General features: G+C 38.7%; 1 protein-coding gene across 3 annotated transcripts in view; it reads right to left on the reverse strand.

Moving 5' to 3' along the window:
• PRKD1 (protein kinase D1) overlaps nucleotides 1–27,217 on the reverse strand; it is a 148,891-nt gene that overhangs the window by 13,288 nt on the left and 108,386 nt on the right. For 2 of the 3 annotated variants that reach the window (XM_086612782.1, XM_086612781.1), the window contains 11 exons: nucleotides 19,656–19,866; nucleotides 17,895–17,972; nucleotides 13,635–13,839; nucleotides 11,013–11,136; nucleotides 10,132–10,209; nucleotides 8,895–9,174; nucleotides 6,305–6,357; nucleotides 3,641–3,713; nucleotides 2,599–2,705; nucleotides 2,011–2,172; nucleotides 537–635 (listed from right to left, as the gene is read on the reverse strand). In XM_086612782.1, coding sequence (XP_086468908.1) covers nucleotides 537–635; nucleotides 2,011–2,172; nucleotides 2,599–2,705; nucleotides 3,641–3,713; nucleotides 6,305–6,357; nucleotides 8,895–9,174; nucleotides 10,132–10,209; nucleotides 11,013–11,136; nucleotides 13,635–13,839; nucleotides 17,895–17,972; nucleotides 19,656–19,866 — 1,470 coding nt within the window. Of the gene's footprint in view, nucleotides 1–536; nucleotides 636–2,010; nucleotides 2,173–2,598; nucleotides 2,706–3,640; nucleotides 3,714–6,304; nucleotides 6,358–8,894; nucleotides 9,175–10,131; nucleotides 10,210–11,012; nucleotides 11,137–13,634; nucleotides 13,867–17,894; nucleotides 17,973–19,655; nucleotides 19,867–27,217 lie in introns of all 3 variants that reach the window. The other variant, XM_086612780.1, reaches the window with a different exon arrangement.

Raw genomic sequence — 27,217 nt, forward strand, 5'->3', positions numbered from 1 at the left:
GATGAACTCTGAAGATCAAAGGTAATATGAGCTGATACAAATACCTTTTAATGAGAAATACAACAATGAGCCAGAAAGTATATTTAAATATTCTGCAATCTACCTGGCATTTAAATTAATAAAATTAAAGAAGCAGGTCTTGTTCTTCATGAGCTATACCCTAACTTTCAGAAAAACAACTGTTGTTCTGGTGACTGCTTGCAAATTGTCACCTGTTTGGACCAAATCAACCAGGTAAGTAATTTGTGCTGTAATGGTGAGCAAATTAGAAACAATCACACAAGTACTTAACTCACACTTGAAAATCTAGTTGAATATTTTAGGCAAATGACAAAAGGCAAGGATTTTCAAACATGTCTTCTTTAGAAATTTTTTTGAATAAGTAGTCTGTTTTTTTCATATCTAAAAATTTTATGTAGTTCCTGGAGGAGATTCAGAGAGGTAACGAGTCACTTTTTTGTTTGTTCATAAAATAATCATTGCTAGCGCTTATTAATTTGAACAATTTATCTTAAGAAAGGGCATTTTCTACTTACCTGTGGGAAAGGATCAGCTGATGCCAATAACACATTTTCTGGTTTAAGGTCACAATGAACAATATTTTTGAAATGAAGATGTCTTAAAGCAACAAGAATCTGTGAAGAAACAAATCAGAAAGAAATTAATGTCATACTTTTTTGTTGTTGTTTTATCTTGTTCAGACAGTCAGTGATCAGAGAATCAAGGACCAGTGTAGAAACAATCCAAGAATGTACCTTTTACAACAATGTCTACAATAGAGAGAAAGAAAAAAAAAAGTCAGCTATTATTTGCTGTGTCTCAAATTTTCTTGATGTTTCACTGTATGGAATATGATTTTTCCCTCTCTAAAGACTTCATATTCTAAGCAGTTTTTTAAAAACTGGGTTCTAAGTACATGTTTACTTTTTTTTTTTGGTGAAATCTTTGGACACAGAAACATTTGCAAAATGACCTTCCAGATCTAAATTCACTGGGGGGAAAAAAAAAAAAAATCACAGAAATATTATGTGATCCATTTTAAACATTTTCTTGTGGAAGGAAAGTATAAGGAGCCTTGTATGTATTTTTAGTCCATTCCACATACAAGAACGTTGCAACAGAGTGCAACAGAAACTTTTATCCTATTCCTGTGCCTTTAATTCCTTTCCTGTGTCTGGTGAGCAGCTGGAAGAATTTCCCACTATATTAGAGCAGTGAATGGCGAGGAGAACGAATGAACCTGGGAAGGCAAGAAACTAATTTCTGAAGCTGGTGGCAGTTGCACCTATGAAAACCTGAAAACTAGAGAACCTACTACATCCTACCCTGAATAATAAACATCCAGAGTTAACACTTGTTCCTGCTCCTTTCTTTTTCCTGACTGCTGAAACACAGACTGCTCTGACTCTGAGGTCGCTCACCACTCAGTTGTGTATGTAAATTTAAATCAGTATTATGGGCAGCCAAAGAAGTAATATGATAATATGACAACAGGAAGAACAGAAAAAAAGAAACCCGGATCACATTGTTACCAGAATTCATACAGGAAACCAGATTAATTTAATCAGAGGTAGTGCTGAGATCCAATCTCAGCACAGAAAATATGCACGAAAGTGCATAGTACGAAATGCAATGGTTAGGTATGAGACAGTTCAAGAGGCTCAGACTTCTTTGTGTAGGTCTTCAACATTTTGCTGTTAGTGCTTTGTATCCTTTTCTTGTGCAAGCATATGAGAAAATGGAGCCTGGTGATCTTTCCATTCAGCAGCCAGACAGCAGTACACATAGAATCATAGAATGGCATAGGCTGGACATGTCTAGTTCTAGGTCCTCTTAATGACTTACTACCTACCAGATAATGCACACAAAGCTGTCTGTACCAGCACTGATATTACAATTCAGGCTTTCATAAATCAGACAGGTAAATTATGCCAAAAGCAAAACATAAGAAACGGTGATGATAATTGACCTCGAATCTTCTTCAGGCTCGCTCTATAATTCATTTCTCACCTGAGTAATTAAAAACTTTGTTATTATCTCTGGCAATCTGCCCTTTTCACTTGATAAGATCATCTCCAGCATGTCTCCATGGAGTTTTTCCATAACAACAAACACTCTTTCCGGTGTCTCAAACATACACTCCAGATTCACAACCCCAGGATGATGAAGATTCTATGAAAGATAAATACAGCACTTAGATTTCCTGACATGATTAGTAGGTTTTATCATTACATAGCCAGTCTTCAGACTCCCCTACACCAGACAACATTTCAGTCTTTCATAATTTAAACCGTGTGCCTAATCTTTAGGCAACAGGCATGAAATTTCTAGGTACAGTATAGGAGAATGGATGAATGTCAAATCAGTTTAACCAACATACATTTTAGTTATTGTGCCTGGAGCATAAGACTTTAGAAACTGTAATTCCTAACATTACATTCCAAATACATTTGGTCTTGGCTATTTATGCAGATAAAGCAGCAAAAATACTAGTATTTTTGCAAAATACTAGTGATTATCAATTAAAATAATTATATTATCTGATATTTATAGTAATGTATAAATTTAGTTAATATAGTAAAAAGAGTAGAAAAATACCTGTAAAATTGCAACTTCATTACGAAGTTGACTTTCCTGTTTAGTTGGAAACCTTAGTTTGTCAATTATTTTAATGGCAACATCTCTTCCTGTTTTACGATGTTTTCCTGCATTAATAAAACAAAAGGCCTCTATCAATTAACATGATTAATTCTGAAAAATGTTCCACTTTCACTGGATTGTACAAATGACTACAACCAAGTAACTCTCAGAGCAGGTTTGCAGTGAAGTTAGTCATGCAAGTCGTTAAAAGTTTTCTATCTTTTCCCTTCTTTCTACCCTTTAACAAGAACTTTTCTCATTATCACCTAACAAAGCTGTTTAAACCTGTAAGAAACATACACATATGAGAAAGTCAGCTCTGCATTTCAAGCATATAGATGCAAAATTAACTTTCTGAGAGAGATATATATGCTTGTTCATACACTTAAGCTGCATTCTCTGCAACTGGCAGCTGGTAGGCTTAGGCCTTCGATAGTAGTTCCAACTAGCAAATAATGAAATAGGTGATCGCCTTTAGGCATGTGAGTGCATGTCCCAGGTTTACCAGAGACTCATAGACACTCTTCAGTGAGAAATTTGTAGTTAGTTCTCACTTCACACTGTCTCAAACAACAGCTGTACCTAAATACACCCCCAAAAACTGCTGAAAAAAAGGAGGAAAAAGAGGAAAAATGACTAAGAAAGTTAAAAAATAAAGGAAAAAGCTCTCAAAAATATGCCACGAAAACCAGCCGGAATAAGAAATTACACTTTTTTTTCCTTCTTGAATTATAGTTCTGAAAAAGAACAGTTTTCTGTGCTGCAGGATCTTCTTTACTAGAACTTACAGAAAATATTAAGCTATTAATATACACTGACTCACTACTGGGTAGAGAACTTCAAATTGCAAACTACTTTGTGAAAAAAAAAAACAGTTTCATGCTTATATAAAACAATAGACAGCTAATTTCTGTAACAAAACATTTCAGAGTCCAAATACTTGCACCATTCAAGAAATTTTTTATCTTAAGCAGAAGTGTACAACACAGCAAAGCCTTACCTCCATAAACAATTCCAAACTGTCCTGATCCCAACACCTCATCTGGGAAGATTTGGTATACAGTGCTAATATCCTGTTTATATAAACATAACAAATATTAAGCCCCCAGATACGTAAACAAAATTTGTATTTCATTTGCTTTTTCTAATAGGAAGCAGCACACATTTACCTAATTCATTTCAAAATGTATTATCTGCCAAAAACATTCACGTACGTTTTCTTAAAAGCCATGTTAACAGTGGTGGCTGTAAAACCTGCTGCATCTTCGATAGGTTTCAGCTGCTGCCATCTTCCAGGCAAGTAGCCCCGAGCACACAACATTACACTTATCTTTGTGAAATTTGAAGATGAGCATACATGTAGAAACAAAGGGGGTCTTGTTAGCAATAGTCTACCCAGATGTCTCAGGATCCCAGATCTAGGAATTACTGCTGGTTTTTACAAAAAAGGGAGAAATTAGAAATTTAAAATTTTCTTCAAAATGTTTCTATATCAGCTCATGTCAGCCACGGAAATGCAAGTAGTTTCTTAGTTTATAGAAAGCTTCATGAATATCAGCAGTTCTGGGCTTTAGCTCTTTGTGTTTGTCCACAGAGCGGGGTAAAATATTCCATCCGTGCCAGACATGGAGTCTCACATCTCACTATTTCTTAGTGCCTAAACACCGGCTAAAGCACAAGCTGTTAGCAGATTCATTTGGGAGACTCAAACCAACCTCAAATCTTGGAGCTCAGTTTCATTTTCCTGATATTTAACCAGCAGCAGATACAAAGCAGAGGAAAAGAACGCCAAGGAGTTGATAATAAAGGCTGTCTTGCTTTTTCTTAGGAAACAAATGGATACATCTTTCCCCAGCATTTTTCTGCCAAATACCAGAGCTGCCCCAAAGCTTTGCTTGGCTGCAGGGAGTCCTGTTTATTTCCTCTGCCCATGAGAGAGAAAATCAGTGGTGTGACTGTTTTTCTTGACCGCATGTCCTGTGTCTAACAGTCCCAGGTAAAAGAAACGCAGGATTCTTCACACATGTGTAACAACATACGTAACTCTTCCTTTGGATAAAGCTTCATCCTTGTACAACAGAGAATATCTGATCTCTAAGTGATGACAGGAAACAGTATATTTATCAAGGCTTGTGATTAGCCTTACGAAGTTCACCTGACAGAAATCTCATGAACTAATAGCTTCTGCAGCTCGCTTTTCCTTTTGGCAATTAACATCCTGCAAGGATACGCACTTATATTCTGTTAAGAGAAATTACCCATATGTAATTCTTGCGTCTCAAGACAAGCTGCCATGAAGATAATTTTTCTCAGAAGTTAGCACAGCTAATTGTTTGTTAACAAACGCCTCTCCACCATTTCTCTTTGTAAACGTGACGGTTTGATGCAAAGGGGTTCTGGTGGCAGGAGAGGGGATTTGCTCTCTGTGACTTCCCTGGCTTTGGAACCAGGTCAGACCCGGTTCTGGCCACCAGATCGGACTTCCATCCCCCTCGGGGCTGAGGCAATCGGCGCCTCTGCGAATTGTCCTATTTAAGTTGGGACAAAGGAACTGGAAAAGGTGCACTTTGCCTGGGAGTGAGGAGACAAGGGAGGAGGGCACTGCCCCCGCTCCCTTGCTCCTGGCTGGGCGGCTGCCTGCGTCGGGCTGGCTCCAACCGCTGAGGACGGCGGCGGTTGGAGCCGCTTGGGGAACCTGGGGAGCGCCCCACTCCCTGGGTGCCCGCTGGGCCGAGTTCACCCAGAGAGGACTGAGATCTGAGAGAAACGGCCACACTGACACCAGGTCAGTGAAGATGGAGCGGGAGGAGGTGTGCTGGAGCTCAGTTTCCCCTGCAACCGGTGGCGAGACGGCAGGTGGCCCCCCTGCAGCCAGGACAGACTTGGTGGAGCAGAGACCAACTCACAGACCGTGGAGAAGCCCATGTTGGAGAAAAGATGCCTGAGCCTGAGGACGGTCGTGGAGCATGGGACGCACGACAAGGTAGAGATGCATCTAGAGTCCATGGGACGACCCATGCCGGAGTGAGTGAGAACAGCTCCCTAAGAATCCGAGACTGTGGTAAAGCCCGCACTGGAGCAATCCAATGGGGAAGGATTGCATCCTGAGGGTAGGACTCACGCTGGAGAAGTTTGTGGATTTTCCTTGTGAGTAGGGGATCCACTGGAGCAAGGGAAAAGGGTGTAAGGACTCCTCTTCCTTTAAGAAAAGGATTGGCAAGAACAACATGGAATGAACTGACCTACACTCCCCCATTCCCTGTCCCCCTGTGCCGCTGGGGGAGGAGGCAGAGCCAGGAAGAAAAGGAAAGGGCAGGGGGAGAAGGTGTTGTTTTTAAGATCTGGCCTTGTTTCTTTTTATCCTCTCGAGTAACTGGTTTTGTTTCCCTTTGTCCTTTTAAGTAACTGTTAATAAATTGCTTTGCTTTGACAAAGCCGAGTCAGTTTTGCCCAGGACCATGGTTGGTGGGTGCTCCTTCTCTGTTCTTGTCTCGACCCTCAGTCCTTTTATTATATTTTTCTCCTCTCCACTTCACTGGGGAGGAGAGAGTGGCTGCGTGGAGTTTAGTTGCTGGATCGGCATAAACTACGACAGTGAAATAGATCAATGACTTTGCAAGCTTAATCACAGCATGTCTAGCACCAGCATCCAGAGAACACTCACCACATTTTCTTGAACTTGGCAGTTTGACACAGAAATACTGACGGATATATCCCCTGGGGAAGAAAGTAAAATATTCTTTAGATTGCTGTGCTTTTAGTTCAAACATGTAGTACTAGGAAATGACATTCACATTACATCAGTATCTACTGGCAGCTCTAGAAATTGGACCAACTAGGTCAGCTTGTTCATCTACCGGCCAATCTAAAATTACACCAGCCACAAATATGTGACTTATCATAGAATCATAGAATGGTCAGGGTTGGAAGGGACCTCAAAGATCATCTAGTTCCAAGCCCCCTGCCATGGGCAGGGAAACCCGCCACTACACCAGCTTGCCCAAAGCCTCATCCTACCTGGCCTTGAACACTTCCAGGGATGGGGCATCTACAACTTCTCTGGGCAACCTGTTCCAGTGCCTCACCACCCTCTGAGTGAAAAATTTCTCCCTGATATGTAATCTAAATCTGCCCTAATCTAATTCTGACTTGAAAAATAGTTTTGCAGTGTATGGTAAAGAACAGAATTATACATTTCATTATTAATTTTTTAATAGTGGAATTTCATCATTCCCATTTTTAAGCTTATTATTTTTGTGCATTCCTTTTTGGGACTTTATGCCTCATGCAAATAACATATCTGTAACTAGGGTAAACTGTTTTTATTTAGTGGATTAAATAACAATTTTTATTCATAGTGTCATCTCCAACGTATTTGATACCATTCATGTCAATACACATTCACTGGGCATATGTACTTTTAAAAGTAATACGTGTTTCAACTGGCTTAAGAGGCATTATTAAAACACATAATGGAAATAAAAACTTGCACTTGTGCTTCAATACAACAAATATCAGATCCAAACTCTACAAATTCAGAGCTTAAGATGTTACCATAAGCTTTCTGAACTGCAAACTCATGAAGGGGTTCAGTAAAACTTGAAAATATGTCTATTGCTAAGTATATTACACAAATAGGTCATTTTAGTGGGAAAAGAATTGGTTCTTTGGAGTATTATGATCTCTGTCTCCTACCTCTGTCTTGAATTTCTTAGTATGGATTTCAGCCTCATCAAAACCAGTGTTCTCTACGATAAAGCCTGCATTACACACTGAAAACACTCACTACTGCCCATCAGCATCTTTCGCAGTTGCAGTAAGTAGCATGAGTAACTTCTGCCCCATGTGACTTATTCCCTTATCCTTTGCTTAGGAATAGACTGGTTTTGGAACAGAATGTTTCAGTTATATAGAGGATTTTATCATTGCCTTTTTTTTTTTTTTCAAATGTCTGTGCTGCTTTGGGTTTACATGAAAAAAAGCATGGACAAAGACATTGAGCAGAAGACAGAAGGTTGCTATCATCCTCAGTCCCCACAGGAGTTTATTCCAAAGGTCTGAGACGACCTTAATTTTCGCACAGAAAACCTAAAGATCACTACTAACTTGTAAAGAAAATGTTCAAACTTCTCAAGGGAGAAGACAGCTGTCATTCCATGTCCAGTGTTTTAGGTGATTTGTTTAGCTATGCTGGGCTCAAACCAGGGCACTAGGCAACTAGCCTGATTGAAATGACATCCAGAATTTGACACTATTTTATGTAGGAACTAAGTCAAGAAAGCAAAGGACAGAACTGATCTCATCTGATATGTGAGCTATTGTGCCTGGAGATGTAATGCCACAGTCTGTTGTATCACTTGGTTTCTGAAGGGTCTGTGCGGTCTCATTAGCATTTCACGCTGCATTAATAGCATCCAGATGTCAAGTGCTACGGTGGGTGTATATCGCAATAAAAGGTCTAATACAAATTGTATAGACATACACAAATTTGTTTTACACTGACTAGGCTGAGTACGAGTAGCAGAGCCACTACAGCAGCACGTGCCTAGTAGTGGGGAATTGTTTGCTCTGTTCTACTTTGTTAGCAGTACCTGAGCTAGATTTAAATGAATTTCATGTTTGGTTTAAATAAGCTGTCATCTTTGCTAGAGAATTACCAAAAGGTACATAAATTGGAGGCAAGGATATAGTCAGTCTTTTGGTTCTGGGTAACATCCATGCCTTGTTGTGCTTAGAACAGCTGTTCTTCACACTTAAGCTCATTTCACCTCAGCATGGGACAATGTTTGTGGCAGTTGTACACCAAATGTGATAAGACGGAGCATATCATCTCCACTGCAGCGATAAAGAGTGAAGACCTGCTTCTGCAGATAGCTAGAAACGTAAATCACAGTCATGATGGGAAAAATCTATCAATTCTCAACTGGAGCTCTGAAAATTTCATGCCTCTGCACAAGGAGGCTATTACTCATGTTAGCAACATAAATATGGATGAGATGCCTTACAAATAGAGCAACTATTTGCTCGCTAACAAATCTGTAGCTTGTATTTTAACACGGATGTCCTAATATAAACTGGAAACACACGGATGAGAAACTGTAACATTTAAAATAATACACAGACAGATGACAAGCCATGACAGGATAGCCTTTACTAGCTGTGCAATACCTCCTTTCAGTGTGTGCGGAAGATTGAGCAATGTCATTTGTGATATGACTCGACTTATCTGAAATGGAAGAAATGAATAAACTTACTGTGTAGGCTGGGTCCTGACCCAGACGATGTCCCTTTAGGGATGACAGGCATCAGGGCATGCTGTATTGCCATCTCCCACATTCGTGCCACATCGATGCCAATACCACTGGTGATAACACTATTATTCAGTGGAACACTTGAGAGGTTTTCTATGTTTTCTCCAACATAATAAACTATATTTGCTGTGCTTATTTCAAAACAATGAGGATTGGCTCCTTGAGGCAGTAAAGTGAAAGTTTTTGCAGGTTCCAGAAACAAAATTTCAGACAATGGGATTTCCTAAAATAAAAAAATGTTTTATTTTGTCTATAAAGATTACCAACATGCAAAACTAAAGCATGAATTTAATTAATTAATTTATGATAATAGCCATTGCTTTTAATCACATGCTGCTTCTACAAACAAAAAAGGCTCTTGCAACCTGAACCTCCATGACACAGAGGACTGTTGATAGTAAAAATATTAATGTTTCTCTCAAGATCAAGTAGAACTTTACTTATGCAAGTAAACTTATCAAATAGAGGAGTGAGGTGCCATCAGAAAAGAGCAGGACCATCCCTATATCAACAGAACTCTACTGGAAAATTAAATCCCGTTGACTCCTTATTTAAAATTTATTTGCAATAAATTATTTGCACAATAAATCTATTCAACATTAAGATTCCAAATCTATCTTTCACATAGGTGCAAACTTGATTGTTTCATCTTGAATAACATTTAGAGCATGTTTCACTGACATATTTCCCTGAGAGGAAGCCACATGAAAAAAACACTTTCCATTATTAAAAATTATTGCAGTTATGCCTAAGGAATTTAACTGCCTCAGGTAAAAGCATATGAGCATTAAAATAATCTTTTATAATCAAAATCACAACATGATGTCCAAAGGACAGAACTAAAATAATATATACTATAGCTAATTGTTTGGAAAGAATTTGCATTATGAATGACAACATCAGATGAGTTTTGTGCCAGAATTTGTTGCTGGTACTGAATTGTCCCTATATAAAACCCTTTCATTTCCACAACATGTATTTTATAGGTCCTTGTTAGCTGACACCTTTCTGATCTGAGACTTGTTTGTGAAAGGCAAAACACACATTTGCAGCTTAAATCAAGAAAACAAACATAGATCAAACTTATACTACTAGTGCACTTTCAGTAAGTATTTACTAATCCGGAAATTCAGTCACCATATTGTGCTGGTACAAAAAGAGATTGAGAAATATCCCTTACTTTGTAGTATTTGCTTCCAGTATCATTTTGAAAAAGTGTAATGCATTTGCTGTCCAGTCTCCAGTAGTGTCGCTTCCTCTGCAATGAAAAACAAGGGGAAAATCTTTCTAGCATTTCCAAGAAAATTAATGAAATCTTCCTTTCTCAAAAGCATCACTTCTAAGATGTTTCACTTAAGTTTAAAGAGATTAATTGTGAATGATAAAGATTCATTTGCTATTACAAGATTTGTATGAGGACTTGACATCTAAGTTTAGGCTTTATAGGGCCACCTTCTGCTGTTTCAGTAATAACCCAGCTCTGTTCAAATTGTTCAAATTTTAAAAATTTTCAATGTCCCTCATGTCTGCATTACATGCAGCACAACTTGCTACAGGTGTGCTGTTAAAACAGTTGAACTTTCTTTTTGTATCAGTTATAACACCCCAGCTCACTTCAGAAGTCCACATACTGAAGTATTTATTCCCGTTCTAGCAGCTCAGAATGAAAATAACTTTTCCTGTACTAAATCTATTTTACAGAACTCTCAATTCACCTTGCAGTAAGATATCTAGGAGACTGCAGCTGCAAGGTAAAGCTACTTTCCAGAACCCCTGAGGTGATAATATTATTTTTTATTTCTTTCAGAATGTCTTCACATTTGGCTGCCTATGATAATGCAGCTGACACATTCAGGTATTTTTTTGTGTTTCAACAGTCTTCTGTTTCTTAGAAGCCGTGCCAGCTCTGAGTTATGACAAGAGTCAGGACTTTAGGAATCACAAATACTGCAAAAAACGTCTTACATGAGTGACTGTAAATTCTCAAAGCCTTGTTAGGATTTGATTCCGTACTGTCATATAGCATGTACAGTAAGACAAGTCTTCCTTTACATTTCTTACCAGTGTGTCCTTGCTTGTATAGTGAACCATCCAACCCTCCTTCATTACTGTGCTACTTCTCCTTTTTGTGTGCTTCACAGATTGTACCACTCTCATTAATGGAATATTGTTGCTGGTTGAAGGGCTTAAGAATAAATTAATAAAGGCTTTTAAAAAGATAACTTTGGATAACAAGAAAAAAAAATCTTTTATATCAAAATCTGTATATATGCACACTTGATATCCACATTTATATTTATCATCACTATCAGACTTGGACTGGACAATATTTTGCTCTGTCATTCCAAGTATCTTGAGATTACAAAGAAAAAAATTGTAATGCTACATCAGGAGAATGTCAGAGACCTCTGAAGGCTTACACAGAAATGCACACACACACTCTATCTCCCAAAAATATTCCTAAAGAGGAGGTAAAAAGATGGGCAAATGACTCGGGCCTCAACCAGTGTGTGGGTGCCACAGCTCAGGCCTGTGCTATGCATGATTCAGACTAGTACTCGATCTTGAATGTCTCATAACCTAAGTAAACACTGTCCATCAGATTACTGTCCTGTGATCTTTCTTGGGTTCCAACACACGATGGAGTTATGACAGTTTACAGAGTAGAAAACGTGTCTGCTGACCAGCTGTGTGTACCCTGGCAGGGCACAGCAGAGACTCTGCAGGAACCTCTCAGAGAAAGAGGTTTCAGCTAATACATTTTGTCCTCAAAGACCTAAAGGAATATCCCATTGCCTTGCACTCTGGGGTATGCATGCTGAAACTTTCCATGACTCGGCTGACACACAGTGAGTCGGGAAGGCATGGGAACTTGACGGTACGCCTGATAGCACCATCAGATAAAACCTGGAATATCTAGTTGGAGAGGTTTAAGGAGCCAAGCCCATCTTCCCACTTTCCCTGCTGCTGGAGTTAACTATTCCTAGAGCAAATTCTGCATAATGGAATATGGACTCATAATCTGCTCAATCCTAAACCTAAATGCTTAGTTATTTCTGGCAGAACTTTAAACAGAGATGCTGCATTGTACATGAAAACACAGCACAGAGAGCTCATGTGTTCTGCCCTGCTGGCAAAGCTATTGGTACAACTACTTCAACAAAAAGGGGCAGAAAAAGCCCAGGAAAAGAATATTATCTGATGTTTCCACAGTTGTTCCGACTGTGGGTCTCTACAGAGTGCTCTGCTTCACTGTAATGCATCTTGAAATTAAAACATTTTGTGAACTGGCAGCTTCCAATCAAAACGCAAAATGTGTGCTGTTTTAATGTGTCATTAAGACTGTAACACACAGTTAGCATCTTTTTTTTTGTCCGAAAAGTTATCAAATGCACTGCAGTCCCTATATAAGTATTCTTGTCTGTACTGACAAGATATTTACTTTATTATTTGTTTTTAATAGATCACTTAAAAATCATCCATGGTCACGGTGACTATCCTTACAAATGTATTATTGCATACATTACAAAGGTATAACCGGAAATACAGGGATGCCCCCCAACTAAGTAAAACACGTACCTCGGTTATCAATGTTTTTATGAGCTATAATTGGGTACTTATATTTTGAAAACCTGCAATGCGGTCTATTTCTTGTAACTTGGACATTCCAAATGTTATATGACACTGATTTTGTGACACAAGCACAGGCTTATATTCCAGTGATACAAGATGTCTCTACATATTGTCTATGCAGATGAATATGGCAATAGGAAAAACAGTTCACTGTTGCGGGAGATAAAACTACATATTACTGAAATGGATTGCTTTCTATTGGCACAACAGGTACAGGTTAGTAACAGAGAGCTAAGAGGAACGTGTTACCAAAATAGGCTCCTAGTAAGCAAAATAAAAGAGGAAACTGCAGGTCAAACTGGGACCTGTGAAAGACAAATATTCTATAATTCTTCAAGGTATAGATCCCTTGCATCAAGGAAATTACAGCTGAAAGGACCTTGATTCAATTTAGGTTCCCTGAAAATGAATAATCTCTACTTTTTTCCCTACTACTCTGTAAGGTTCCCGTAAGTAGAATAATGCTTTCTTCTCTTCAGACATTTCTAAGGTAAGTTGCACAACTCAATTCCTATTTTCCCTCCTGATTAGTCATTTCGAACCACTAATCAATTTCGTAACTTGCTTGAAACTGTTACTTCAAGTTTGTCAAACTTTCCTTCTTTCTAAAGTATCTAAAAGTGTAAACAATTCATCTGATTATACCACAGCCACTTACATTATTTTCCTTTTTTTTCAAAAAAAAAAAATTAAATGACCAGACATTGCACTTTTACTCAGGGAAAAATAAAAAAAAAAATTTTCTATTGCTCACGCACCAATAAAGCTTCACAACATAATTTTCATAAGAGAGTAGACCTGTAACTATTACTTGTGCATCGGTTTTCAGTTGCTAGTTCAACTTGACAATAATTTTTAAGTTTCTCTTACATTCCTAATGCATATATTCAGTGCAGCAATCTCTCTGTGATTTCAGAACCGCCATATATCACTAGCTCTCTCCATTCTCAATGAACGAGAATAGGGACCACACAGATTCCCCCTTCAGCTCTAGACGTAATAGTCACAAATAAATATGAAAGAAGATGGAAGGTACACTCCCCAGCTCACCTGATCATCCTGTTAGACTCATCATGATCTGGATCCGCATCCTGCATTTCCCCGTTGTCACTATGGCATCCTGTCATTGACATCTCAGAATCATGAGCTATAGATTCTTCCATGTCATCTATAAAACCACTGTTTCTTTCACTGTCATTGTCATCACTCCCTTCTTCCATGACCACGTCAGACTCAGCCCCAGGACTAAGGAGATCTGGAATATAATTTCTTAAGTTATTATCTGAAAACATGCAATACTCCAATTACAACATCCTGACACATTTTGAGCCGCAGGAAAACTCAGGTTCTCTCTGAGTCTCTCTCTACTCAGTGTGTAACGGTGAAGTGCGGTCTCTGTAACCAGCTATTGAGAAAATCACTACGGAAAACTGAAAATGCATCAAATCAAAATACATTCAGAAATGTAACTTTATATTAAAAAATGCCAAAGTCAATGCAGAATTTCTTATCCATAGACTTCTACCAAACATTATACAATCATGAGTTTTATTTCTGAGGTCTGGCAGATTTTCTGTACTGCTTGAATACTGCATACTGGTGTGATGGCTGTTGGCAGGCTACAGCTGCAAACAGATGCTAGAAGAGCAGTAATTTCAAAACTAGGAATTTTGTAATATGATAATGAATTATTGAAATAACTCCCAAGACAATTACTTATAAAGTGAACTAGATTTTTTTGGAAAAAAAGATATTTCCTTTGCACCAATGTTCTCTGTGAAGGCTGCGCAATATGGCACAGTAATCCTTACTATTGAAATAACACTCCTTGCCTTTAGAACAGAAATACCAAACAAATATTAAAAAATCCAATGTAAGATAGCATAGAAAAAATACTAAGACTTAGGATTTAACTTATTTGACTATGACATAGTATTAACAGTGTCTTCTAGCTTATATTTAAATTATGTTAAACTTCCCAATTTCGAGACTGGATATGCCTAAGCAAGATCAAAGCAAGAAACAACTTTTTATTGCATTGCTACTTGTGAATGGATTTATCTGGAAGACAGAAAGGAATAGAAAATTTTAAACTTAGCTAAGGACTTACTTTACAAAACCAAACAAAAAAAAAAAACCACCAAAAAACTGGCATTTTATTAAAACTCAATCTGCTGCTATACAGGCTGCGATCTAACATGACAAAATCATCAGTCCCATCAAACAGGAAAGACAGCAAGAGTTTTTCTGGGATGTTTGCAGTGTTTCAGGAATTTGAAGATAAAATCACATAGAATACACCAAATATTCTCACTGAGAAACTTTTGCTTAATTGTGTGGAGGAAGGTTCACAACAGTCAATGTAGAGGATGCCCCAAAAGAAAAACCACATTGAACTGGCTGACAGCAAAATGTTTTGAATTGATAGAATTTCACTCAAATTGGAAGTGCACAGCTGAAAGGTTCGTTTCCATGTATAGTAGTCTTAAAATGTTTGGATATAAGTTACTGCTGTGTGATTAAGAGACACATTATACTTGATCTCTAGCAGAAAGAGCCATCCAGTCATGAATGACGCTTTACAGTGCAAGGCTCTCTCTTTGCTTTTCCTACAACACTTGTTAAATCTCTATTTTTAATAAACCCACAATCGGTTAAAAATAACCTCCCACATTTAGTATACAATGTGTTTATTAATTAGACCAGACTTGGAATTTTATTGCTTCAGCTCTTCCTTCACTTACTATTTTGGGGGAGATGGATCACACAGCAGATGGACAGAGTGACAGATACTGTATTTTATTTATTAAGTTTGAAAATGATGTGAACCAAATCACGGTAAAAATAGAAATGAGATACCAGGATGAAATTGCCTTTAATAATCCTAAGGACACTATATCAGTCATTTAGGACACACAATTAAGGGCTCTACTTTGATGCTATGGATACCACACTATGGATATTATTTCATAGAATCATAGAATGGCATAGGCTGGAAGGGACCTTAGAGATCATCTAATCCAACCTCCCCGTCATGGGCAGGGACACCTCTCAACTAGATCAGGCTACTCAAGGCTCTGTCCAACCTGGCCTTGAACACCTCCAGGGAGGGGGCATCCACAACTTCTCTGGGCAATTTATTCCAAAGTCTTACCACCCTCGTACTGAAGAATTTCTTCCTAAAATCTAATCTAAATCTGTTCTCCTTCAACTTAAACCCATTTCCCCTTGTCCTATCAGTGGACACTCGTGTAAAAAGTCCCTCCCCAGCCTTCCTGTAAGTTCCCTCCAGGTATTGGAAGGCAGCTATTAGGCCCCCCCGAAGTCTTCTCCTTTCAAGGCTGAATAATCCCAGCTCCCGCAACCTGTCCTCGTAGCAGAGGTGCTCCAGCCCCTAGATCATCTTTGTGGCCCTCCTCTGAACATGCTCCAACAAATCTATGTCTCTCTTGTGGTGGGGACACCAGAACTGGACGCAGTATTTGAGGTGGGGTCTCACAAGAGCAGAGTAGAGGGGGAGAATCACCTCTCTTGACCTGCTGACCACGCTTCTCTTGATACATCCCAGGATGCGGTTGGCATTATTTGGTGGGGAAAAGCCAAATTCTACAAATTTTAAGATGGAGAGCTTCAAGAAGTACACTTGGAGTGAGCTTGGAGTATGTATTCTCACCCCAAGTGGCTTTGCACCAGCTTTCCTCACTCAGCTCCTCCTCAGACAAACCATCACCTCTCATCAGCCCAGCATCAGATTCACGTGTAGGAGGCAAGTCAACAAAAGCAGTGTGTTGTTTGTGGGGAAGGCAGGGAGGGGGCACAGAGGGTGCGTTGGAGGGATGAAATGCAGTTGCCTCAGATGGAAAGAGGGAACTTCAAGGAGTAATTCAGAAAAAAATGTAAAATTTGTTGATTTAGTGCAGCTGTCCAGAAACAAGGTTTGCGTTCCTGTCTTCTCTTAGAACATTTGATTAATGCTGTTTTGCACTCCTCTCTAAAACTACACCTACACAGGAAAAAATTTATCACTCATAAGCAGATTTAGTTACTTTCTCTGACTGCAAATCTCAGGGAAAACTCTATACTGTTATCTGTGGAAGTAACATATGATGGTGTATGTTAGCTCTTGGATTTGAAAATCAAAATATTAACTCCCACAAGCATCGTTACTTGCACTCCTGAAGTTACGTTACGGGATGGTTAATAGTTAAGTGATCTATAAATGGTGTAAAGATTAAAAAAAATAAGATCCCAGTTTGAGGTGCATCAGAGAGGAACATGTAGTAGGAGTGCAACATCAACCTTCCAGAAAATCATGCACCTTATCACGTTTCAAGCTGGATACTCAGCATCTGAAATATTTTTGACTACACTTATAGCCATTTAACAGAAAAACTTTGTAGTAATACAGTCACACTGTTATGAGAAATACTATGAAAAGTCTTAGTTAATATGGATAATTTTGGAAATTCTTGATATCTCTTCAATAAAGTAGATCACTGATTTAAAGTTTGAAAAAGAATACCTGATAAGGCAATACTTTATTAACCCCAGAATCAGTTTAGGCTGATAACTTAACATGGTAATATGCATTAGAAACTGAACACTTTACCACACTTCTCGTTCCCTTATCACATAGAAAAGTGACATTTTCAAGGCAATCAACAACTCATCTACAACCATCCCTTTTTTTTCTCTATCACCGTCTGTCAAGCCTACCCATACATTCCCATACTTGACACAAAACTGACAGCACATGTATGGGAAAACTGGCAGATATTCAAACCTTTATTTCTGGCAACTGATACAATTAGTTTTACGCCAACAGTGAGACATGGAATTTCTTCCTGGAGGGCCTTCTCAGTTCCTCTAGGTACACTTACCCTTTTCAGGAAGATTATCTTAAAACAAATACTTTTTTTTCCCCCCTCAGATTAAAAAAAGCAATTTTGTGTTTGTATGTGACAGGTGAATGCCAGCTTCTCATGTGTGCAGCTTTTTGCTTCACTCTGGCATTCTCTACTGAACATGCCACGATCACTTGGCCGTTCTGCTGCTGACACCACCTCTGTGGCACAGCTGAGCTTGTCTGTCAGTGCCATCGATGTGGAAGACACAGGCTCTGAGCTGACGGTGTATGAACCACTCGTAGGCTTCCTCCCACACTTCATCTTTGACATACAACAGAAATATCGTGGAGGAAGAGCCACTCCCAAGCAATGGAAAAACATGTCTTTGTGCTCATCGCAGTTTTACTTTTCTCTTGTGTAAACTGATGGTTTAAACGACGCCAGAAACATTGAGGCAACTTACCTCCATTAATGGCAACTTCCCCCAGGCAGTTATTCGGTACTTTAGGAGCACAGCGTTTATGACAGTTGAACCTACAGTCTGTTAAGAAAAAGACACAGTAAAATTATTTCTCTTTTTCTGTGACACAATTATATTTTTTCCCACTATCCAGCATATAAATGTCGAGCTCCATTATTTCACTAGTACAAAGTTAACGTGCCCAGAGAGCATCCCTGTGCCTGGCTGCACTCCACCTGTCAGTGGAAGGGACAGGATGAAGATGCTAGAAGTGTGTTCCCCTGAGGGGGAAGGAAAGTATTACTGAGGGCAGTTGGGTGGAGGCACCAGCTGCAGCCGAAGCGTGTGCTCAACTCATCTAGGGGAGCGACTGGGAGACCTGTGTGCTTGGCTGGAAAGACAGAGCTGCTTTTCCAGTGAAAGAGGCAGATCAAGCTGCACTGTATCCACTGCAGTTTAAACGACTGACTACAAATCAAATGCTGCAGACTGAAACTTGAAAAAGCAGAACCCAAGCCAACAATTTTAAGCAAGAAAATATTTGTTCTTTGCATTGCAAAGCAACTTCTAGACAGCTTTGAGTGAAGGGTTCCTTCAATACCTTCCTTATTTTCTAGACGTTTTTATTTCACTCTACCTTTACTTTTTTTTCCTATCTGTAAGTAGCCCTTTATTAGAGGTCATCTGAACTGTTTTCTCTTGGCTTATGGAACACATTTTACATAGACTAAGAGCTGTAACTTATTAACACACCTGGAAAAGCAGAGCTGGGAGGGAAGAAATATACTAAGGATGTCTGTATGCTTGTAATTATCCAACTTCAGATTGATTCAAAAACCAACCAAAGTACAGCAGTGCCAAACTATTGGTAATTTATTTTTTTTTTAAATCAAGTTCATATTTGCTTCTGTCACTAGGATTCAAAATGAACTAAAAGAGGTGATGCCTTCATAGAGATTTTGCATTAGTTAAAATCACATTAGAATTGCATCTTAAGTTAAATGAATGCAACTTTGAATTTTTGCAGTGTTAGTTCAAAGAAGCAACACAAAGCATACTGATTAATTCTATGATAGCTATTGTTTATTTTAATAGAAGGAAGACAATTTTAAGGATCTGTTAGCTGACGTTATCTAACAACATCGCATGCACAATGCATTGAATTTATGGGCACTCTAGTTGGCCAAGGCAAGCCAGTGATCTAGGCTACAATCCAAGGGATTTGATTCACTTTAGCACCTGCTAAGGTACAACACCGTCTGACTTGAGAGAATATTAACCACATTGAAAAAACATGGTTTTAAATTCTCATATAAGCTCATCTTATTTTATTTCCACTACAATTCCCCCAAAACCCTGAACGGCTGGGACTCAGGCGCATGCTTCAGTTCAAGCATAAGACTTCATAGATTGAAAACATTTAAGATAAGAATACAGTCCTTTGTGTAATGTCTTCTGCTGTAACTGCCTGTCAGCACACGCTCACCTAGTGCCAAATACAAGATAATTTACACCTGATTTAAAAAGATGCGAGCTATGGCAGATACACTGCAGGATAAGAACAAGCAGCCGTGCAGCCAGCTCTTGCAGAACAGCGATTACTGTAATTTTGACTCCAGCTTAATCCAGTGTAATTGTACACGTGTCCACACCTAGGCAGTTTAGTGAAGAAATCATCAGTAAGGCTACATAGTAACTACTCAAATGCTAATTGACTAATTTTATTATGCTTAGCTTTTATGTTCCTAAAGGGCGTTTACTCACCTTTGCACTGCAAACCCTGTCTAAAAAGCCCTTTGAGCAGCTTCTTACAGTACTGGCAAACTGTTGGCCGTGTGTAAGAGTGGATGACAAAAGTGTGAGGCACTTTAACCTTGGACAATAAGATCTTGTCTAGCTGAATAGGTCGTCCAATGTAGGACTGTGAATTTGATCTCTTCTCTCGCCCAGTGAACGATTCTGACTGTGTCTTTTGCTGTGAAATACATAAAAAGAACATTTGAAATAATCATGATATATTCATTTTTAAAAGAGTATCATATTCACATATATTCACCTTCAAGAACAGTAGGCCATGTCATAAAAAGTAATGTAAGTGCTTTTAAACACTAATAGAACATGCAACACACCCTCTCTCAGATGGCTTTTGAAAAACTGGAATGGTATAAACAATATCTTTGCCAACACTACTATCATACATTTCACACCGTGGCTGAAATAGGTTGTTATTTAAAAAAAAAATATCAAAATGATAATTTTAACTAAAGATTTCTCAGAAAAGCATTTTGTGTTACAATCAAAACACAAGCCATTTTAACCTCTCATTTTCTGATTTATATCAAAGGTCTTTAAGTTTGAAAGGCTGTATTTTTTGTATAAACATTCGAAAATTCTTACCTTATTCTATGTGCATACAGGTTTTTGATAGAAAACGGATTAGTATTTGTCATCCCCTTTATTTGTAATTTTTGCTATCACTAACCTTACCATATTTAGATCATGCACAATAGATCACAATAGTATTTAAATGCATATATATAAATACGTATGAAGAGAGAGACACATAGTCCAAGGTATGGAAGCAAAAGAATTCCTGAAAGAAACGAGTTACCTGATTTTCTCTACTAAATTTATTTATATTAAACAAGGTAATGACCCCAGGAAACAACTGACTCAGAAAACTGCCTTCTCCTAAGAACTGCCCTTGAAAAACAACCAAACTACACCCACAGTTAACATGGAAAGGAGAAAAAAGTGACAAGATGCGGCTTGATCATTTAAAATTCAGCATCTTCTTGCCATCATCTGCAAATAATCTGATAATTGAAGGCTAGAAAATGAGTCATTCCCCAGTGAGCCTGCACTGTTCAAAAAGTTGTAGTAGCTGAAACTTCAGATTGGCATAACTCGAAAAACTGGTTTGTTTCAAATTAATAATGTTATAGGAAATTCTGTATCTGAGAAGAATGATTATTGTTTCCTGGTCATCAAAATATAAAAATACATTTCTGTATGCTCCTGTCTGAAAATCTCGAAAGAGGAATTTGAAAGTCATTTTGATGCCATTTGGGTCAGGATTAAAGGGAGGGCAGGGACAAGGGACATAGTAGTAGGGTCTGCTACAGACCACCTGACCAGGAGGACCGAGTGGATGAAGCCCTCTACAGACAGATAGAAGCAGCCTCAGGTTCACGAGCCCTGGTCCTCATGGGGGGCTTCAGTCACCCTGATATGTGTTGGAGGGACAACACAGCAGGGCATAGGCAATCCAGGAGGTTCCTGGAATGCATGGATGATAACTTCCTTCTCCAAGTGACAGAGGAACCAACGAGGACAGGTGCTTTGCTGGACCTTTTTCTCACCAACAAAGAAGGGCTGGTGGGAAACGTGACCCTCAAGGACAGCCTTGGCTGCAGTGATCTTGAAATGGTGGAATTCAAGATTCTTAGGGAAGCAAGGAGGGTGCACAGTAAGCTCACTTCCCTGGATTTCAGAAGAGCAGACTTTGGCCTCTTCAGGGATCTCCTTGATAGAGTACAATGGGATGAAGCCCTGGAGGGAAGAAGGGTCCAAGAAAGCTGGTTGATATTCAAGGATCACCTCCTCCAAGCTCAGGAGCGGTGCATCCCTACAAAGAGAAAGTCAGGTAGGAACACCAGGAGGCCTGCATGGATAAACAAGGAACTCCTGGACAAAATCAAACAAAAAAAGGAAGCCTACAGAGGGTGGAAGCAGGTACAGGTAGCCTGGGAAGAATACAGAGCAATTGTCCGAGCAACCAGAGATCAGGTTAGGAAAGCTAAAGTCCTGATAGAGTTAAATCTGGCCAGGGACATCAAGGGCAACAAGAAAAACTTCTATAGATATGTCAGTGATATAAGAGATCTAGGGAAAACATAGGCCCTCTCTGGAAGGACAAGGAAGACCTGGTTACTCAGGATATGGAAAAGGCTGAGGTACTCGATGTTTTAGATCCTCATTGTCTGTAAAGCACTTATGCATATGAAAAAAACCCCAACCTCAAACTAGTCTCAGTTTAGGACTAAATTTAATTAATACTTGTTAGTTAGCAATATTGTTTACCTGATATTTCCAAGGACAATTGCGTTAAGTGTTATGAAGTCAACATGAACAGGGGTTTGGAAGCGAGGGCAGAAGCTCAGCAGGAAAGCAAGAACGAGCCCTCATATACAGCACAAACTGCATTGCTCAGCTTGTGCAAACTGCCTGCAAATGACATCCCTTGGTACTTGTGGACAGGACAAAGCTCACAAGAGGAGCCAGAAATAGCTATGCGGTTCTCAGTCTTGTGTGTAGAACAGGGACTGTTTTGGCCTAGACTGATGCTACTTCAGTCTTATGAGTGCAGTGCCTTATGAGTTACATCCTCAGCCCTATGCTATGGTCACATGCCTAGTTCTAAATTTGCTCTTCAACACTCACAACAAGAAGGGTTATACATGCAATATACTACACTTTAATATAAGGATTTTCTTCTTGAAGAAAGCAATTCTTTAAAGGTTTGCCTTAATTCTAATCACTACCTGCAAGACATTAGTCGTAACGCTTTGCTGTCTTTATCTTGAATATGGACATTTGGTGGACTTTTCACTCTCAAGATGGATGTCAATTGACAAGGAGTAAGAATTTCTACGGCAAAAGAGTTCTATTGTTTGCTTTCATTATTTCACTGCAACAACTTAGTATTTCAGTTTACTGCTCTTACCACTAGAGCTATTTCTTGACTATCATACTCCTGCCTGAAGTACAAGTGATCTAAATATCTCCTACCAGTAAGATCTCTCTTAGAATGCTCTGTAGTATCACGGATATCTGTATTGTCATTCTTTGCCTTCATTTTCCAAATTATTGCCAAATCAAAACTTACTTTGGCAACTGAATACTGCCAAAAGCTTTTTAAAAGTCCAAATTACTTATATCTAGTTAACCTCATGCTCAAAGGATTCTAGAAAGCTGGTGCAGCCCAGTTTTTCCTCACCAAATGCCTTGCAGGTTTTAGAAACATCAGTAGCGTTGCTGAAATGTACCAAGACTAATCTCGGGCATTTATATGATTAACACAGAGAGACATGCTTCCCTACAGCTTTGGCTCTGATCACTGAGATGTGCTGCCTAGACAATGTCTGATCAAGTCCCTGGTGTGGTACTATATGAGTGTTGGACAAATTATTTTCTAATTTTTTTGCTTTTTTAGTTTGATGGTATTTTTCAGTTTTTATGTGCTATATTATATGTCTCTGGATGGTTCTGAAAAAACATCAGGTTGAACAAAAAGTGAATTCTGTGTGCTCTGCATTGACTCAGTCCTTTCTGAAAGATAACTCTGCAACAGTCACTCATTGTACCATCAGCTTTTAGCAAATACTGAGTTACCATTGATAAAGCTTTTGTACTGTTGCTTATTAAACTTGTTTCTCAAATTTCTAATCAGTCAATGCACAGTTATAATTTTTGATGGATTTACTTCAAGTCTCACTTCATATTTTTGTGAACAGTTACATTTTTGCTAGTAATTTAGAAGTGCTCTCTGCAGCTCAAGTGGTAATGGATACTAAACATAAGATTTACCTTTTTGGAAGACCTACTGCAGAATGTCAGTCTTCAAGATCAGTCTCTACTTTACTTTTTTAATGTGATACTAGTAGTCAAAGCACTGCTTATATTTCTGTTAAAAATAATACACTGAGAATGAATAACAAGCTCAATAACAAACCAACACAATTTCATCATGTTTACTTCAAAATGAGTCAAAGGAAATAGGTAGGCCTGAACTCAATGTTCATAGAAAATATCTGTCAGCTTTTTCTATTCCCAGAAAAAGAATTTCAACTTTTTCTTTGCCATTCTGCCAGCACTGGCTGCTATGCAGCAGCAGCAATAGCACACTGTGTAACACGCTGGCAATTTATAATTTACTGTGGCTTCAGGTCCAGTAAAAGGTAAAGTTCAGTTTCATCTTCTCCCATACTCTAGGAAAGACATCAGCAGTCTTGGATCTGGTCTCCTGCATGTCCAGGCCTAATATGGTGGACTCGCACTCCCTTCCCTCTTCCAGCCAGAGGCAACGTGACCCTCGGCTCCTGCTCAGAGGCAGCATGAGAGGGCAAGCTGTTGACAGAGAACTCATGGCAGCAGCTGCCAGAGTGGTCGCTCCACACTCCTCTGATGGCTGACAGATTAGGAGGAGGAACACCTTTGCCCTCTTTTCAATGATAAGCTGCTCCTCCAAAACTTCCAAAAACTCCTGTCAATATCCCTCAACTTTAACTTCTAGCGCTCTCAGCATCAGACAGATGACACAATTTAAAGTCCCTGAGAGAAAAGGAAACTAGAAACCATCCCATTTTCACTGCAAAAGCAAGAATCTCTTCCACAAAGCACCTTCTTCTTTGGCTGGTATGCCTGGCTTGTTAGAAAGATAAATTAGTTTTTCCTGGTAGTCAGCCAGACTACTGACTCAGCAAATCTGGAAACTTCCCAGGAAATGATTGCTTAACTGGATTACACCATGGAAACGGCCTGTGCGGATCCAAAAACTAAGCAGTCCTTTACAGCAATCATCCCAGCAAGGTAATCTATACTTTAACAGCTCAGAATATGATTTTCCAAGTGACAACAAACAAAGAAATGTGCAGATATTTAATTGTACGGATGTTCAACTAAGCCAGTGACACTGATCATATCCAGAGACTTCAATTCAATTACGCCTTAAATTATGGGAATATCTAATAGAATCCAGTGTTTGCTTACTCTTTTATTTTGAAAAAAGTTGTTTTTTTTTTTTTTGTATTCCAAGAAAGAAGAGGTGCCAAGCTTTTTCCCAATATGGGACATTCTGCATGACTCTTACTAGTTGATGCCTCACCCCTCCTTCTTGTTCAATATCTTTCTTTTATTTTTTGGAATATACTGAACCTACTCATGGTTTATCTGGTGAGCTTTGTTAAAAGCTATTCAAGAACACAACAGTTTGTCTACAGTAGCCAGAAGCACAAAATTATTGTGCAGAACCCTGACGTTGCAGGAAGGAGAAAGTCCTCCATATAACCGCTACTCCAAAAGTCAAAATCCCTCAGTGGGGGATCCCTCCTGTCTTTTTGCCTTGTCCCAATCCATCACAAAATACAATTAAGAAACTGAAATAAATACTTATTTCCTGTCAAGGGATTCAGCTGTTCTCATTACCTGCGGGAGTTTGACTGTCTTCTAGCACCGCATCTATCTCTCCCAGGCATAGAAATCAACGAAACTTTAGGGAGATGCTGGAAGGATTCATGGGAAGCAATAAAAGTCAACTGACTGGATGCAGAGTTGGCCTCTTGGGAACAAAGACAAGGAAGAGTCTTGCAATCCAACTACACAGGCTAGCAGAAAACAGAAAACAGACTGCTGTTTGCCTGACTTCTTTTGAAAGGTTTCAATAGTCCCACTAAAAATGTCCCAGGGTTTCTGACAAAACTACACTGAAGAGTTCCATGTTCTAGAAGATTTAGAAAATAAATACTTTAATTTTGATGTTTGAACTTCTTACTTTAAATCATGCTTATGGAAACACATTAAACTTTGTAAACTTCACTCAGAAGAGAACAGCTACATATCCTATACTCTCCTAAACATATAATTTTTCAACACTGTTCACAAAGAAGTGCCAACCTTCAGGCTCAATATCGAAAAAGTATTGTGACATTATTCCTGTACTTTACGCTGAGATATTCAATCCGAAATAACGCAGGTATTCGTATATTTATGAAGTGTTTGCCTTAACAAAAGAAACAAATTATCATGAACTTTAAATTTATTTGCCTGGATAACTGAGAAAAGTGCTATATATATTTACAAAAAGCAAACAAACAGCAATAACTGTCCACATAAAGTTTCATTTTCAGCAGTGAAGCATACTTGTTGAAACACGCATTTCCTTCCTATATTGAAGTCAGAGGATAAAGCCTTAATATTTTCATATACAATTTCTTCACAGGAAGCTACTGTCAAATGAGGTGCTAGATAACTGTGTAACCACAGGAACTTCTATGTTCTTAATGTAATGCAAATGTTGACTTTCTTTTACAAATTAAACTATGTGACTGTAATTAAGTGAATTCAAGGAAATAAATCTTCAGTTAAATATACTGAAATACCACACTTAGAATGCAATCAACTGTGTTGTCTTTCAAGGCTTCTTGCACTCTTCTCTTTAAGTCAAGTGTATGATTTAATCCTACAAGCACTATAGTTACATAGCTATGGTTTGAAAAACACTTCAGTGCAACATGTGTAAACACATCGAAGAACTGACTTCAGTACAAGCTGTTAATATTAAAGTATCCACAGATGGAAATTATTATGTACCCTGTTCCTCCACTCAGACACCAACACCAGCAAACAGTGGTTTGAATGCTGTCTGTAACCTGCATGATTTTCTAAGTAATAAGAGAAGATTACTAGGTTTCAGCAGTAGTTGTGTGACTACGCTGACTTCTCAAAGTCAAGGATTTCCCAAAACAAAAGGTCTTTACTGACAAAGGATTTGCTAGTGACAGCAGGCATAGTAGGGCTTATATAGCAAAAAGCTTTTTTCCTGCATCTTACAGATGCATGTTCTTTCAAAAATATTAGGTTTAGTTTGACATTCTATTATGTGCTTCATAATTTTAAGTATAATAATTTTAAGTAATACATTATTTTCATGTAAGTCTCTTGCACTACTAGAATGCCCACATCATAAGCTAGACTCAGCAGCTCAGTTGTGCTGATGGCGAAGATCTGAAAAACGAAGGAAAAAAGGCACATACAAAGGTGGTATAGCCAAGTTATAATTCAAGACAAAGCCCTTCAGGGAACAATTCTGGTTCATGCTATCACAAATGAAAATTGCCTGCCCCCCCCCCAATGTCTGTGTAAATGCGTCCCATTTGATACTATCTCCACACCATTCTTGCTAAACCACGGATAACCAGCAGGCCTTTGCGCTTAATGAAGAGCCACTGCTTTGGAAAAAGGTTTGGCAATGGACAGAGGAGGTCTAGGCAAACCACCTTGGCAAGGCCTGACTAAAGGGAGGGAGGCTGGGGCAGTAGGATGCCACAATGCACAAAAGCAAGGGAAAGCACCATTGAACATGTTTGTGCCAGGTCAATAGAGATACAAGATAGCACTGATTGCCTTTATTCCTCAGAATACTAATTGCAGATAAGGATTGTACCATTTCAGAAGACCTTGTGCCAACATGAACAATGTTTCAGAGATGCTATAAGGAAAGTAAAATATGTGCTGCAGAGCTTGCCACTTTTTTTCATTTTAGGTAT

This window comes from Tauraco erythrolophus, chromosome 6, assembly GCF_009769465.1.
Source record: "Tauraco erythrolophus isolate bTauEry1 chromosome 6, bTauEry1.pri, whole genome shotgun sequence".
Classification (NCBI taxonomy): domain Eukaryota; kingdom Metazoa; phylum Chordata; class Aves; order Musophagiformes; family Musophagidae; genus Tauraco; species Tauraco erythrolophus.